Source organism: Enhydra lutris, unplaced genomic scaffold (assembly GCF_002288905.1).
Source record: "Enhydra lutris kenyoni isolate GAN:26980312 unplaced genomic scaffold, ASM228890v2 scaffoldscaffold63, whole genome shotgun sequence".
Taxonomy (NCBI): Eukaryota; Metazoa; Chordata; class Mammalia; order Carnivora; family Mustelidae; genus Enhydra; species Enhydra lutris.
The window spans coordinates 6,624,799-6,641,698 of NW_019154147.1; the positions used below are offsets into that span (position 1 = coordinate 6,624,799).

General features: G+C 37.3%; 1 protein-coding gene across 2 annotated transcripts in view; it reads right to left on the bottom strand.

Moving 5' to 3' along the window:
- Positions 1–551: 551 nt before the first annotated feature.
- The window catches only part of LOC111158762 (zinc finger protein 292), a 90,072-nt gene continuing 73,723 nt past the window's right edge, over positions 552–16,900 (bottom strand). For both annotated transcript variants that reach the window (XM_022521015.1, XM_022521016.1), the window contains one exon: positions 552–9,568. In XM_022521015.1, the coding sequence (XP_022376723.1) occupies positions 2,423–9,568 (7,146 nt within the window). In that variant the 3' untranslated portion in view covers positions 552–2,422. The remainder of the gene's footprint in view (positions 9,569–16,900) is intronic.

A 16,900-nucleotide genomic window follows, 5' to 3' on the forward strand; every position in this document is an offset into this window, starting at 1 on the left:
TAAGGCTGTAGAAAGAAAATACCTCAATAGACTGAGGAAAAGTATACATGAAAAATATATACTTTAAGATTCCCTTTTTAATACTTAGGCATTACATTTCATATCAGATTTTACCAACATGCTGTTCTATAAATCTGTATTTTTATACCATAACTTGATTTTTCTGTTTCATGCTAAAAAGCCCACTCTGCTATAATTATGTTTAGCAAGCAGTACCTGGAATATAGAAAAAAACTAGCTCAATGTTGGCAAACTTTCTCCTGACATACAGAACAATTACAGAAATGTCTAAGGGTCAATTTTCTTGAGCTAATGAGAAAAAAAAAAGCCCCAATACAGTGGTATTTTCACTTCACAGTGGTTCATCACTACATTCACCAGAAATAAATCTACTTGCTACTGCTCTACTTAGGGCAGTTTTGCCAAACGCCTATCTTTAAGAGCTAGGTGAACTTCCAAGAAACTTACGGAAACATTCAGTTGTTAACAAAAATTTAATATTAAAATTATTCAGTTAAGTTACTGTTAATTTAGAAAAAAACATGTATTAATTACCCATAAGAACAACTTTTATTTTAATAAATAACAGTGGGCTTATCAAAGGGAAGGAATTTTAATGTGTCAAGTTTTATGCATATTGGTAATAAACCTTAAGGAGGTGAAACCAACTATTCAATACAACCCATTAGGCCCTAAAAATAAAACTATAATGCTTTAATAAAACTTAAAAAAAAATATTTTCCAAAAGAAAATAATTCACTCCTTGACCATGCTTATTTATTCAGAGTACCAGCAATTTCAGTTAAGTGCTTCATTCTTCCTGCAAATCTGATGTTGCACAGGGAATATACACATTTTCTTATTATTACAACATCATCAATATCTCAGGCTAATAATATTGTGAATGCAACTGGTTTATAACAAACACAAAGTCAAAAATCAATGCTACTATATATGGCAAACAGAAACAAAAGTAAATTCAAAAGGTGTTTTCTTTTGTTTCCAGTCCTGACTTTAGCTGGACTTCAAATGAAGGTAATAAACTCTCCTGAAATAACCTCTACCTCTGCCGTGAATCCACAGTATAAATATGGTGAATAAAGCTAAACTATAAGAGCTAACTATATACTGAATAACCAAAATAATCAATTATAACAACTAATACTGCTCTGGAAGACCAATCTAATGAAAAAAGTATCATTAGATGTGGTGGGAAAATACAAATCTGTACAATCTAACATCTATAAACAGTAAAATCAAAACATCCAACTTCCTTATAGAAAGTGTTTCATCTATGTAATTATAAATGTTAAGGACTCTTGCATTTTATAAACACAAGATGGGCTCACTCTGATGATACCAATTTTAAGATTTATAAAAATGTTTAAAAAAATCTTTCCACAAAAGTTTATACAGTTTAAAGCTATACACCAATCTATAAATCTCAGAAAATGGAAAAAAAAAACTTTGTAAGATCACATGTATAAAACAAGAAATGAAATGTGATTTTATTTAAGGCAATACTGGGCTACTTCACAAATCACCACCTCAAATATTTACACTGCTCCACACTACTAGTTTCTATCACATTCACAAAGGATTTTTTTTTAATACCAAATGTTTAAAATCTTTGATGTAGTAAATTCTTTATTCACATTTCCATTATATTTCATGGAATCATAGTAACTATACCCAATTAGAAGCATTGAAAAAAAACCTGTAGCTATAGGAAACCTCTAAAGAATCTGCTATAATTTCACATGAATACCACCCCAAAATTCTGGAGGATAAATTTACAAAGCAGAGCAAGATATTGATATAATGTGCCTACTTTGTGAAAAGTAATTCTGAGATCTTGTAAATAAACGTTTTATGTAAAAATCAATGAACTATGGCAGAGTTTCTACTTTTAGTTCAAAAAATTCTTAATTTAAAACAATAAAAGAACAGTTTTAAAAACTTGATCACGTAGTTAAAAATTAAAATTCCAAATATAAATGTGTCATTTAATAGTTTAGACTTACACACTGCTGGTGGCAGCAAATGATTTACAATAATAAATATATACAAAAAAGGTATCTACAAACAAAGACTACTGTCCTACATGAGCAGTGACCTGGTGAAACCTATCAATCACACAGATAATTCAATTTAGTTCATGGAAAGGTCAACTGGCTGATAGAAATTTGAGGTGAAGCTCAACTATTTACAATAACTGAAGTACTGATTCTGTTCCTCAAGTCCCATAGGGATAAAAAAAAAATTTTACATGACAAATGCCATGTTTTTTTTTTTCTTTTTTTGGCCAGGTTAATTCATGTCAACAACAAAAATTAATGAAAAAGTTTCACAATTCTAGCATGCTTGATGGCTTCCTATTTAAAATAAAACCGTAAATAATATATTTATAGTACATTAGTTATCAGTACTGCCCTCTACCTGTAGCTTTACCCATACTAATTTCTTTTATAACAGACATATCTGGATCATTTGAATGTACTTCAAGTTTTTTCAGACTGACGGTAGGTTTCATTTCCTGAAGTTGTTTTAACACAAGTTCAGTGCAATCTTTAAGAGTCTTGTCTAAAACAATTTTTACATTATCACTGCACTGAAGCTGTGATGGATTGGCAAACTGTACAAAGGTTTCACTTTCTTTACAAGAACATACATGATTTCCACTAGTCACAGCAGTCTTATCAATATTTTTTCTTGAATTTGAATGGGATCCTTTCTTATTTCCACTATTTGGATGGTCTTTGTCAGAATTTTTCTTCTGCTTCACTGCAGACTCCTCAAGAAACTTCAGAAATGATACTTCAAATCCCATCGGTTTAAATGAGCTCCAGTCAAAAGATGCAGGATGCTCCTCTGTAGTTTGAATGGCAACAGCAGTTTCTTCTTCTTTATGCGTACTACTTAACTCAACTGCCGATGCTGGTTCTGCTTTTTCAACTTTTCTCTTTTTATTTTGGGAGACATTTTTTTCTTTATTAACTCTCTTCAAATTACTTGTTTTTTGTTTTTCTGACTGGCAGGGGTTATTTTCCTGAAAATCATCACTTACATTTGAAGAGGTATGAGCTTGGGTCTCCACACTTGCATTGTCTTCATTTATTAATTTTGTAATAAATAATTCTGTTAGCTCATCCATTTCATCTTTTTCATTTTTTTCATTTTCCCTCTGGGGAACTGTAGCTGCTCTGGAGTTATCATTACTCTCTGATACACATGCATCAGAATTTTTCACATCATTCTTATCACCTTCTTGCTCAGAAGTGTCCTTTAGTTGTGAGTTGCAACACCGTTTGAAGACAATGAGAAGATTACGGTGTTGTGATGTAAATGCCTTTGATAATTTATGGCATTTATAATGTCTTATTATATTGCTTTCACTTGTAACAACTGATGTGCACCCTTTTATCATACATGGATACTGGGTCACAAATCTGCTCGTACACTCAGATAAGGCATCATTTCTAGCCTTTATAGAATATACGTGCTTTCCACGTTTCAGAGAATAAGGCTTATTTTCTTCAATCTGCACAATTTTAGCCGTCTTATTTTCTAAATTATTTTTTTTCTTTCGTTTTGTCTTAGGCATTTTTATTCCTTCCTTTCCAGATCTGTGTTTTGTCCCCCGATGCTTAGATTTTGTCTTTTCTTGGTTTGCTTTGCTTGATATATTTTCCTGACCAGGTGTTAATCTTCTTGGCCGAATCAAATGAGCTTTATGTTTGTCATTATGCTTATTAAAAATGTGTCGGAGGAGATTTGACCGAGTTGCATATATACGGTCACAGCCTTCACAGTCACATTTGTATATGCCATCTTCTTCAGTTTTACTTCCCCTGATTCCAATTCCATGATCTGCCTCAAGATGAACAACATAGTTCAAATATGTGGTAAATGAAGACTTACATTCTAACTGGTCACATGGAAATTTCCCAACATCCACAGAAGCAGTCATACTTTCAATTTCCTCAGGAGTCATTTCATGAAGTTTCATGTAGTGTTGTATTAGGCCAGTAATTGCTTGGAAAATTCGAGAACAGTCACTCACCTGACACCGAAATTCTTTCACAGTCTGTTTGGTTTCAATTTCTTCACTTTCTTTACCAGCTTCACTTTCTTCTTCAACCTCTGCAGAAAATGCAGGTAGATCTGACTTGTGTACAGCCTGGTAATGCAGAATTAAGTTTTGCTGTATAGTAAAAGCAGCAAAGCAACCCTGGTGAACACATCGATAAGGTCTGTAGGGGCTGTATCTTGTTGGAAACTCAAGAGAGTGAGAAACCGGCTTCTTGCGTTTTTTCTCCTCCTTTTCTTTTTTATGTCTCCTAATTTTTCGTCCTTTGGTTTGTATATTTGTGAGAGAATTTGAATTACATTGTTCTGAAGTAACTGTGATCACCTGCAAGGAATTTTCTGTTTTTTCAGGACTTTTTTTTTCTACAAGTTGTTTTTCTGGGATCACTGCTTCATTACTGAGGGCATTCTCCTTCACTGCTCCCGAATCTAAAGCAGGCTGGAATTCCCTTTTATTTTCCTCTGTCATAGTTAGCTGTCTTTTTACTTGTGTAACTCGTGGGGCTGACAAATTTTCACTCTGAGATTTTCTTCCATAAGGCCTTTTTATTTTTAACTTTACCATTTCTTCTGTTGTAAAATGATGGACCAACTGGCAGTGTGCCCGGAGATTAGAATTTCTTGTAAATGTTTTTGTACAGGTAGGTACTACACATTTAAATGGAGCAAATTTCAACTGATTCTTCTTAATTTCAAGAATCATCTCTGGAGTGTACTGATGAATCTTACCATAGTGCTTAAATAAAGCATCCTTTGTCATAGCACTGTAATTACAGCCTTGGTTTTGACACACGAAAGGTTTATGAACTTTGTCACTAAACTGAATGTTGCTTATCATTTCAGAAACTGGCTGAACAACTGTGACATTTGGAATTGGTTTAACAGGAGTGGGAGTCAGTGTCACTGATGTATTTATTAGTACACACTGGGGTGCTGGAGTGGACAAGTCATTTTCTAATTTCAATTTCTGCAAGCCTTCTAAAATTTCCTGTATTTGATCCTCCTTATGTAATACTTCAGATGGAGGAATGTTACTTTTTGCTGGCATGACACCTACGAAGGAGGAAAACTGAGAAGAATCAGGTAACTTGTTATTTTGTACAGTGTTTACTGAAGGAAGCTGAATGTTGTAATTTACTTGAGCATTCTGTGATGTTTCACCAACACTGTGAGATCCAGTTTTTACCTCAAGTATTTGAGAATTCATAGCACTTTTAATAATTTCAAGAGTCTTTTCAAAGTTTTGTATAACATTGTCTTCAGAAATCTGCAAATCAGAATTTACTGAAGTTGTGCACGAATTCAAAGCCATCATTTGGGAATCACCATTTTCAGTTTTTAATGTTAAAGGCGCTAACACTGTATGGGACTCAAGATTGGTTTTAAAGTTTTCTTTCACATCAGTAATAAATAACTGATTGTCAACACTATTTAATTTCTGTGTTAGGTTTTCCACCAAACCCTGAGGCTCACAATTTGGAATTACATTTGAATGGAGGTTACTAGTTGGTATCTCAATACTCTTTGCTATAAGTCCCATTGCTGTTAAGTCACTTGTTACCAAGTTTTGGGAAGCATTAGGTGCAATTAGGGGAGGAGCAACTTTCTTCCTTCTCTTTGAAGCACTGTTTCCCTTTTTATTTAAATGACCAGACCTCGTGTTCTGAGGACCACTTATAACTGAAACACGTGAACTGTTATTGGTAAAATTTTGTGATGGCCCACTAGAATTAGGGAATGAACTAGAACACAAACCATTTTCAACAGTCTTCAGTAGTAAGTCATTTGTTGGGAAAACGGGCAAACTGCTGCATTCCTCAATGGAGGACGTTTTGGAGTTTGGTGTCCTATTCTGGTTTGTCAGCAGGGGGTTTGGGTGGCATACAGTCTGCAACAGGGCTGGTACAACTGGATTTGGCATCACTGTTGCATTTACTTGTGCTGCATCTGGAACACAACCTGCTGGAACATGAGAAAGGATTTCAGAACCCTCAAATGTACTGGGAATGCCAGCAGTTTCCAAAGCCTGTTTAATAATTTCACTTCCTTCTTGGCTAACACTGGTACTAAAGCTAGTCACACCAGTCCGAGGAAATGTATTTGGTAAAAATGTTGAGCGATTTTCAGCAGCAAGAAATTGCAGAAACGATGGATCTTTAAAACATGCTTCTGGATTGAAGGTAGACTGCTGCGGCTGCTGCAAATTTACTGCATTTGTGGAGAGAATCATGCTGGCAAGAAGAGAAGGCTGTCCATTATTCTGTAGAAGTTCTTGAGCAATTTCTGCTCCATCCAGTGGTTTACAGTAAGATCGCTTAGATAAGTGTCCACCCAGAGATCTGGGATTAGTAAAAGCCCTGTAACATCTGCTACAGATAAATTTCCCATCTCTGATAATTGCAGGCCATTTAGCCCTTTTGTTGTGCTTGGGTTTTCTTTCCTTCCCATTTGGGCCCCGCCCACGGTCTTTTTTAACTTTTTCAGGTGCAGACTGTTGGGCACTGGTGCTATTAAAGTCATTTGCAACACTGACTTGTGAAGGAAAAACTGCATTTTCACCATTACCTCCCTTTAAAAAGGAGGAATTAGCGCTTCCTTCAATCTGTGAGGAAAAATGATTTGTATTGTTTTCCAGTTGGGAAAAAACAGAATTAGCCCCACTCTCTGCTGGTGAAGGGAAGAGAGACATTGAACTACTTTCCGCAGGTAGAGGAAGGAAAGGATCTGAACCACTGTCAATATTCAAAGGCAAAACTGTTTTGGTTAGATCTTCCATTTGTGCTGGCAAGGTAGTAGTAGATAAATTTTCCATCTGGGAACATATAATACCACCACCTTGTTCATTTTTATCCTGAGAAGGTATATTTGGATTTATGACACTTTCCACTGAGGGCAGCAGTGGAGCTGACACACTTGTTAAATGAGCTGGAAAAATGGAAGGCGAGACATGCTGCAACTGATTTGAACAAGTAGGATTCCCGTTGGCTTTGGTCTGTGGTGTAAAAAATGCATTGTTAGAGCTGCTCACCTGTGATGGCAAAAAATAAACAAATTTTCCATTATTTGGTGTATTTAAGTTGTTAGATTTCTGACCTTTTTTACTTTTGCGCTGCATTTTAAATGCAGCATACTGGTCAGGGTGTGCTGTCTTCATGTGTTTCCCAATACTCTGTGAAGAATTATAGGTTCGAGTACATCCCTCGACCTGGCAACTGAATTTCTGAACTGGCGCTTTTGGAGGCACTGATGGAGTTCCTAAAGAACTACTTGGGTTGGGCTGTGGTGGAACAAATGTGATACTTTCCAATGTCTTAAGAGGTAAATTACAAAGATTGGATGATGTTTTGACACTACCTCCACATTCAAACTTGGAAGCTGGTAAACTGTTTGGAAATCCTGCCTGATTTTGCACAGAAAAGGTCATTAGGTTGTTCACTTGTCTTTCTAAGTTTTGTGGGGTAAGGTCACCTATTTTGAGGGTTTCTGAATTTACTAAAGAACTCTGAGTAATCTGGGCTTCATTAAAGCAATCCTTTCTTTCTTGAAAACTTGGACGACACAAATCATTACAAGTATCTCCACCTGCTGTATGTAAGTTTGTGACCAGTGATTCACTAGTGCCTTCCACAGTTGAGTTTTCTTGTTTTCCAAAGTTATCCTCGATCCCCTGATTGAGGGACACTTTAATGGACACAGCTACTTCACTGGCCTGAAGCAGAGGAGTAGTCACAGAGTTCTCCAAACCATTTGACAATGGTCCATCAGCTGGCCTGAGCTCTGATGCAGAAATCTGGTCTTGTTTGGTCAGAGCTGATTCTGCTTTGCTTTTATCCCAAGCATCACTTCCATCTGTTGGTAAGGTGTTTTCAATATTATTTTCTGAAGGAAGCACAGACCTCTCTTTCTCAAAGCTCACTTCTGTATTCACATTCCCTTTAGAAGGCTGAACACAATCTCCAGATGAAGTACGCTGGTTTTCAGGAGGCAGCACTTTTTCAGGAGTACTGTGATCGTCCAGATGCTTTTCTAGCTCACTCTGAGAACGATAAACTTTACCACAACCTGTGAACTTACAAGTATAGGTATTATAATGCTGTGCTTCATGATCATACAGTAAATAAGCTTCTGAAAAAATTCTGCCACATTTAGGAAACATACACTTTGCTCTAAAAACTTGATGTTCCTTTCGGTGTGTTAACAGCTCCGCGTAACTATTAAAACCAGCCTTACATTTCATCTGTATACAGATATATGGTTTACTGCCACAGTGCATTTGTAGGTGATCATTAAGATGAGTAACACTTACAAAATGCCGTCTACAGTACTGGCAAATAACTTTTTTGCTTTGCATTTCAAGAAAGCGCTTGGCATCTTCATTATCCTTATGCCCCTTTACATGAGCAATTAAATTTTTAAAGTACTTAAAGCCCTTTTTACAAAAAGTTACAGGGCAATTAAATTCATTAACAGGTACTGGTTTTTGGACTGGGATTACTTCTGGTTCGTAAGATTTATCTTTGTCATCATTCTCATCATCTGAACCATCATTGTCATTAAACACTATGAAGTCTGTTGAATAGAGACTATTCTTTTTTATAGGCCGCTGTTCCTGCTTGGTCACAGCATTAGTCTTCTGATTCTCGTTGGTAGTTGTGATCTTAGGTGGCCTCCCCAATCTTCTTAATGGTTTCATAGCTGCTAGTCTCTCTTTACTAGATTGTTTAACATGCAATGTGACATGAGGGACAAAAGTTTCTTTAGAATTGAAGTTCTTTGCACATATAGGGCAACTGTAAATCCCATCTTTGTAATGTTTTTGAGCATGTCGTACTATTCTATGACCAAGGAATTCTTTGTCACATAGCACACAATATTGCATGTAGGCTTGCCAATTCCTAAACCTAGCAGAAATAAATCCCCTCTCTCTTAATTGTTTTATCTCTCTCTTCTTCTGCTTTTCATCACAGATGTCTTTAAGAAGCCCAGAATTAGCACCAATTCCACCAGAAAGTCCATTCATAGAACTTTCTTTAATCTCTTCCTGGTAGTCCATTACTTTCTCATAAACTTCACTGTCGTTTAGTTCGTCTATTGAAGACACAATAGATGCTTCTTCCCCCATTAATGCAAGACACTGTCGCTTTAACGTTTTCCAATCCCAGAATTCTGGATCAAAGGGCCACTGAGTTTTCAATACAAGTAGGAGCTCACAACGTAGAGAATTTGGTATTGGAAGATTCTCTTCATCATATTTCTGGTCTGGCTGGTTATACAGCATCTCCACAGCATAATATGCATCTACTGTAGGCTCAATAAGAAATTCACTCAGCTGACAAGCACGTTTAACCTCCAGATCATCAGGCAACAAGCATGAAATGGTCTTGCAAATAGATATTTTCACTTCAGTATTTTCTGTAGATTCCAAACGAAGGGCTTTTACACATAATTCTATACAGGTGGCAAGTCCAGCCCCTTCAGTCTGTGAAAAAGCAGACAGGAAATGTTAATTTAATCTATACTAACCAACATGTATTTGTGAATTCAGTAATTTTGAAACTAAAGCTTGCTACTCTCAAATTCTGCAGCTGTAACATATGAAATGCTGCCTCTTCTAAAGCACTGTTGCTTAGCTGTGTGTGTGTGTATGTGTGTGTGTGTGTTTGTGTGTGTGAGAGAGAGAGAGAGAGAGAGAGAAATGAACTATAAAGAAGAGCAGGAGAAAGATAAGCATTGGGAATAAAGAGAAGACCTGGGTACAAAATCACTTAAAATAGCTAGGCAAACCTGGAACTTACCAACTTCTCTAACCGTTCACAGCCCACTTACAAAAATCAAAATAGCATTTAAACTTCGTAAAACTGCTGTGAGCATTAATGAATATTATGTATCAAAAGTATATGATACAGTTTAGTATAATGTCTGGTACACAGCAAGTGATCAATAAATGTCAACTTTATCACAAATCTTATTTCCTAAGTTTGTATTTAGAATCCTTCTGAAATAAAAACCCAATTACAGAACTGAGGAAGTCCTTGTATTTCCTAATTTACTAGAATGAAAGGAGATTTTCACTTTTAACAGAATAAAGTTAACTTGATCCTTCATGGCGGGGGGGGGTGTTTCTATTATACACTGGCTGAATGCGAAATCACTTACCTCGTTGTTAAACCATCTTAAAAATCAGAAGTACAAGGAGACACAATAAATATTTTTCCTTTTGAATAAGCATCTTGAACTATTACTATAAGATAGCAGTAATGAAGGTAAGAGTCATTTGAAGGTAGAGGTAGTGAAGAGATAAAAATGGGTTTTAAAAGGACTAAGAGGACATAAATATAAGAAATAAACCAGTATAAGATGTGGTCACATTCATGGGAATGTAATATGTATTATACCAGATCAAAAGGCAGAGAAGAGGTAAGTATAAAAAGCTGACAGGGTATTTTCACAGGCTAAGAAGGAAATAAAATATTTTACTCAACCAGCTTAGATTTGTGGGCCAATACGAAAGTGAGGGGAGGATACTAAATTGGCTTGACTTCATGAAAAGCAAGGGTACAAAGACCAAGAAGAACATGGACAACAGATGATACCTATTTTTAAAAGTGACAGTGAGGAAAGGACAACAGGAAAGAAAGGACAACAGGGACCATATAGTTGTCTCCAGCTTTTACGTCAAAACCATATATTTATTTTCTACTATTTTGAGATAAATCTGAGCCAGAAAACTTTAACTGCAAAACATCTGTACCTCTGTTACATGCCTTAGCGGCTACTACTAATAATGAATAACTAGGTCACTCCTTTCTCGTAGTATGAAAAAAAGACGTGGTGAGGAAAGGTATGTATTATAGACAGGATGTCTTGGAGAAATCCAAGGTGAAGTCAACCATAAAGATGATATGAAGTGATAATGAAGACATATACCAGAAGGACTAGTACATATGTACAGAACAAGAATTGTGGAGAAGGATGTTTTTCTTTAGAAAATTCAGGAAATGATGAAGGAAGAAAGGACTTTAAGAAAGGTTTCAGGAAGCCTGTTTCGTGGATGCCATCTGCACTGAGGAAGAGGGACTGTAACTATTCTGTCATGTGACTGTTGATCCCTTCATAAACAACAAAAGCAGATTCAAAAATTCTACTTACTGCTTAAAAAATGCAACTAAAATTATTTCAGAGAGAAACTCAACAGTTCTAATACAGTCTGCTATTGGATTCAAGGGTGATTTCAACTCATTAAGGGCAAATGGCTTTGAATAAATATGCTTTAAAAATACCTTAATGTTGTAATTAAATGTGAAATCTTAATGCCAATGAAACTACAACAATGTTTTTTATTCTTGTGAATTTTTCATCTTTGTGATTAAAAATTGTTTATAGGTAAATAAGTGTTTTTAAAGATGAGTTTGAATTAATAATTTCCCATAAATATGTAATTAACAATTAGCCCATAAAAATCTACTTAATTCCGGGACGCCTGGGTGGCTCAGTGGGTTAAGCCTCTGCCTTTGGCTCAGGTCATGATCTCAGGGACCTGGGATCGAGCCCTGCATTGGGCTCTCTGCTCAGCAGGAAGCCTGCTTCCCCCCACCCCCCTCGGCCTGCCTCTCTGCCTGCTTGTGATTTCTCTCTCAAATAAATTAATAAAATCTTTTTAAAAAATCTACTTAATTCCTATCATTAGTTAATAAAAGTTACTGATAATACCAACTTGAATTTAAGAGTGACAGATGAAAGTTAAGTGCTAAAAATTGAGAGGAGGAATATAGAATCATCCCTCACTGACAATAATCCAGCATGAGGCAACCTTCTAAAAGATACAAGATTTTATCTTTGGTACTGCCCCCCCCCCCAACTTTTCTGTTCCTTTCCTCTGACTGCCTAGTATCCTTGGCCCAAAACTACCCGAGGCTTAAAGACTGAGTAGCAACCCCCAGTACATCCTGTACAGCCTTCTCCATCCACACACAGCAACATGTCTTAACCTGCTTTAAAATTCTTAAGTGGTTACCTTTGTACCTCAGATATATATTCTTAATGGGGAATAACAAAAGGGCCTTCACAATCTTTAAGTATGCCTCATCTGGTCTAGATTTATCTTTTATCTTTTGCCTTATCCAAATAGCCTATATTCCAGGCAAACTAAGCTAACTCTATTTCCTCAAAGATGCTATTCTCTCATTTGTCTTGATACCACTTGTGATATTATGATATAAGAAATACATATATTTTTTGGTTTTCATCCAGGGTTCCCAGCAAGTAGCTCCTAAAACCTTTGTAATTTCCTAAGTGATAAGAGCTATATGGGCATCTTTTGTTCCCAGCTCCTGAAACAGCTCCAGAATCTTAAACTGTGAAACAGGTGCTGTTACTAATAAGGCCCCTTTAACCACAAAGAAGTTTATTTATGTTAATGAGGCGATTTTTGGAAAGCCCCTAGATAACCACCGGATGGAGGCTGACAGGGGAACAAACCTGTGATTACATGGTTGGAACTTTCAGCTCTTGCCCACACCCCCATCCCAAGGAAGGGAGAAAAGCTGGGGTCTGAATCAGCTGCCAGTGGTGGCTGATGATTTAATCAATTATGCTTATGTAATGAAGCCTCTGTAAAAACCCCAAAAGAATGGGGTTCAGGGATCTTCTGCACTGGTAAACATATGGAGATCTGGGAAGGCAGCTTGCTCCTTGCCCTATGCTTATCTTCCATCTGCTTCTTCCTGAGTTGTATCCCTTCATAAAACTAGTAATCTAGTAGGTAAAGTGTCTTCCTGAATTCTGTGGGCCACTCTAGCAAATTAATCAAATCTGAGGAGGTGGTTGTGGGGACTTCTGATTTTAGCCAGTTGGTCAGAAGCACAGATGACAAACTGGACTTGTGATTAGCACCTGAAGGGGTATATGTGTGTGTGTGCGTGGCAGTCTTGTGGGACTGTGCTACCTCCTGGTAAATAGTGTTAGATTTAAGTTGTAGGATACCCAGCTGGTGTCCACAGAATCAGGTATCTGCTTGATGCAGAGACCATCCCCACACATTTGATGACCCAAAATATTCAGTGAGTAGTAAAGAGAGGTGAAAATTTTTTCCATATACCACTTTTCATGCTTTTTCTATTACTAGGAACACTTTCCCCTCCCACTCTGTGTGGCTACCACACAGAGTCAACACAGACAAGTGGATTAGAATGGCCACCTCTTTTATTCATTCAGCTACTTTCTACCAGGCACAGTGCTAAGTCATGTGCTCTGACAGGAGTCTCAGCACTCCACCAAAACAGAAGGACCCATACACCAAATTGCAACTGATTGTGTGTCTCCATTAGTAGACTATGAAAGCCTTAGGGCGGGCTGTATTTTTCAACTTTTAATTTCAAGGGTCTAGGAAAAAGCACGAATAATCTGTTCAATAGCTCCTGGAATTCTGAAAGAGCGCTGCCAGTTAACCAAAATCACTAACCTTGAGACTAAATTATATCATGTGAAAAATAAGGAGTTACACTAGAACCTAGTTAACCAGAGCACTAACTTAAAGGTTTCTTTTAGTTCTAAAACAATAATAATCTATGATTGTAGAGTTTTTCTGTTTTGTTCTGAGAGAGAGAGTTTGATGCACACATGCCACTGGCGGTAGGGGCACAGGGAAAAGAAATCTCAAGCAAACTTCCCACTGAGCTTGGAGCCCAATGCGGGGCTCATTCTCACTGAAATCCTGAATGGAGCCGAAATCAAAAGTCAGATGCCTAACCAACTGAGAAACCCAGGTGCCCTATGAACCTCTAAGGGAACCTGGTGGCTCAGATGGTCAAGCAATTGACTTTAGCTCAGGTCATGATCCCAGGGTCTTGGGATGAAACCCCGCATCAGCCTCCCTGATTGACAAGCAGCCTGCTTCTCTCTCTCCACTGCTTGTGCTCTCTCTCAAATGAATAAAATCTTAAAAAGAAATAAATAAGTAAAACCTCTGTCTGATCAGATTTCAGAATGTAAAAAACAAAGGGAGGGGCGCCTGGGTGGCTCAGTGGGTTAAACAGCTGCTTTCGGCTCAGGTCATGATCTCAGAGTCCTGGGATCGAGCCCCACATCGGGCTCTCTGCTCAGCAGGGAGCCTGCTTCCTCCTCTCTCTGCCTGCCCCTCTGCCTGCTTGTGATCTCTCTGTCAAATAAATAAATAAAATCTTTAAAAAAAAAAAAAAAAAACAAAGGGAAAAACATTTTATGCAATAGGAAACAAGATTTTGGGGGCAGAGTAATTGATTAGCAAGTTCCAAGTTATTCTCGTGAATAGGTGAGCTCCCCTGACCCAACTTTCTAAGCTATTATTCATGCTTTTAACTGCTTTTTTATAGGCTTTACTTCTAAACCTAAAGTCTCTCCACAAAGGTACTATTCCGCAGAACTGTCCATGATGATAGAAGCATTCTTTTTTTTTTTTTTTTTAAAGATTTTATTTATTTATTTGTCAGAAAGAGAGAGGGAGAGAGAGCGAGCACAGGCAGACAGAATGGCAGGCAGAGGCAGAGGGAGAAGCAGGCTCCCTAATGAGCAAGGAGCCCGATGTGGGACTCGATCCAAGGACGCTGAGATCATGACCTGAGCCGAAGGCAGCTGCTTAACCAACTGAACCACCCAGGCGTCCCTGATAGAAGCATTCTTTATCCTATTCAATGTCACTAGCCCCATGGAACTACAGAGCACCTAAAATAAAGGTTACTGGTTACCATAATGGACAGTATAGCTCTTGTCCAAGTTTTTCCCTCTCCAACACAATCTCCTTATTAGTGGGGTGTAAGGTTGAGGGAGGAGAGTCATTTTTACCTAACTTCCTTGATTAATCTAATTAAGAAATGAAATACAAAGTGGTTAGAGTTAACCAGGTGATCAAGAGAAAGTCACCCAATCTGCCAGGCTTTTAGTTTCAAAGTCCTTCCACTGTGCTATACTGCTCTTCAATTTAGAAATAAAGCAGTGGCACAACTTGTATTTTAAAATTGCACAATAATCTTTAAAGAAACTTAATATTAAGTTCTTTTTTTTACCTGCAGCACAATATATAAAATGAAAAATCAGAATGAATTAACAAGGGTAACAGACAAAAACTATATAGATGAATTCACCCCTGTTCTTTACTCCTGAAAGAGAAATTCTATTCTTCTGAAATTATTTCAAGAGAAAAAGGGAAATTTGTAAGATTTACTGACCAACTATAGATTTTAGAAGTTACTCTTAAAGGGGGAACAGAAGAGTGTATTTTGGTCTGTCCTTTCAAAAAATAATTACAGATGAATTAAAAAATACTTCTTGAGGCTTCTGGGTGGCTCAGCTGGTTAGAAGTCCGACTCTTGAGATCATCTTAGCTCAGGTCATGATGGCAGGGTCCTGTGATGGAGATTTTCCCTCTCCCTTTCCGTCTGCCCATCCTCCCCCACTCTTGTGTTCTCTTTCTCTACAAATAAATAAATGAATCTTAAATACTTCTTTCAAGCTGCATCCCCGTTCTTAAGGATTCCTAAACACTGTTTTGGCACCCCATTCTACATAATATTGGCAACTTTAGAAAATGTCTTCTGTGTACATTTAAAATGGAAACCAACTGCATTACTACAAGGGTTACTATAAGAAAATAAATTAATTCTGGGGCACCTGGATGGCTCAAGTGGTTAAGCATCTGCCTTCAGCTCAGGTCATGATCACAGGGTCCTGAGATTGAGACCCGTGTCAGGCTCCCTGCTTAGCAAGGAGTCTGCTTCTGCCTCTCTCCCCTGCTGGTGCACACTCGCTCTCTCTGTATCTCAAATGAATAAATTTAAAAAAAAAAAAAAATCTTAAAAAAAATTAATTCTGTAAAACTCAGACTCCAATTGAGATAATTAGAAACATATGTAACCCCTGCTTATCACTTTCCTCTTCAGTTATATCTAATCTGTTTAATCTACTTATTAAGTGTTTTCATTTCAATAACTATGTTTTTTATTCCTAGAAGTTTTTTTTGACTCTTTAAAATCTGCTTGGTCATTTTTATAGTATAGTATGCTTTACTTCCTTATTTTGTCTTTAAATATATGTATTTTATGTAATTTTCCATAATTGCATTACTTAAACTGTTACGCAAATAATTCTTTTTCTCTACTGAAATTCATTCACGTGACTGTTTCATATGCTTTACAAATTTTTTTTTTTTTTTTAATTTTGTGTGTGTGAGAGAGAGAGAGAGAGAGCGGGGTGTGTGCGCGCGTGCGCGCACACGCACACACACACACACACACACACACACACACACAAGGAGGTAGAGGGCAGAGGAAGAGGGAGAAGCAGGGAGCCTGATGTCGGGCTTGATCCCAGGACCCTGGGATCATGCCCTGAGGTGAAGGCAGCTGCTTAACCAACTGAGCCACCCAGGTACCCCCATGTATAAATCCTGATGGTTAAATTTTTGTCTTTAAATAGTCTATTTAATTCTACCGTTATTTTTCTGACAAAATTCCCTCATGACAAACTGTTTCATGTTCCACAATTCTTGATCATGAACTCATCTTAACCAGGGCTTTACCTGAGAATCCAGCACTGAGTATGTGTCCCTTCAAAGAAGTTCTGCATTCTGCCAGGTGTTACCAGCCCAGTACTCCACTCTTACCTTCTTAAACATTACTTACTTGGCATGGGGATTTCTGGACTATATAAATAGGGTAAATTTAGGCCACAAATCTGTGTGAGGGTAGACCTATGGTTACAACCTCTTAAGGGAAACATTTTTCTTTCTCTGACCCACAGCCCAGTAGAACATGCACAAGCTTCCCTATCATCTATCTGT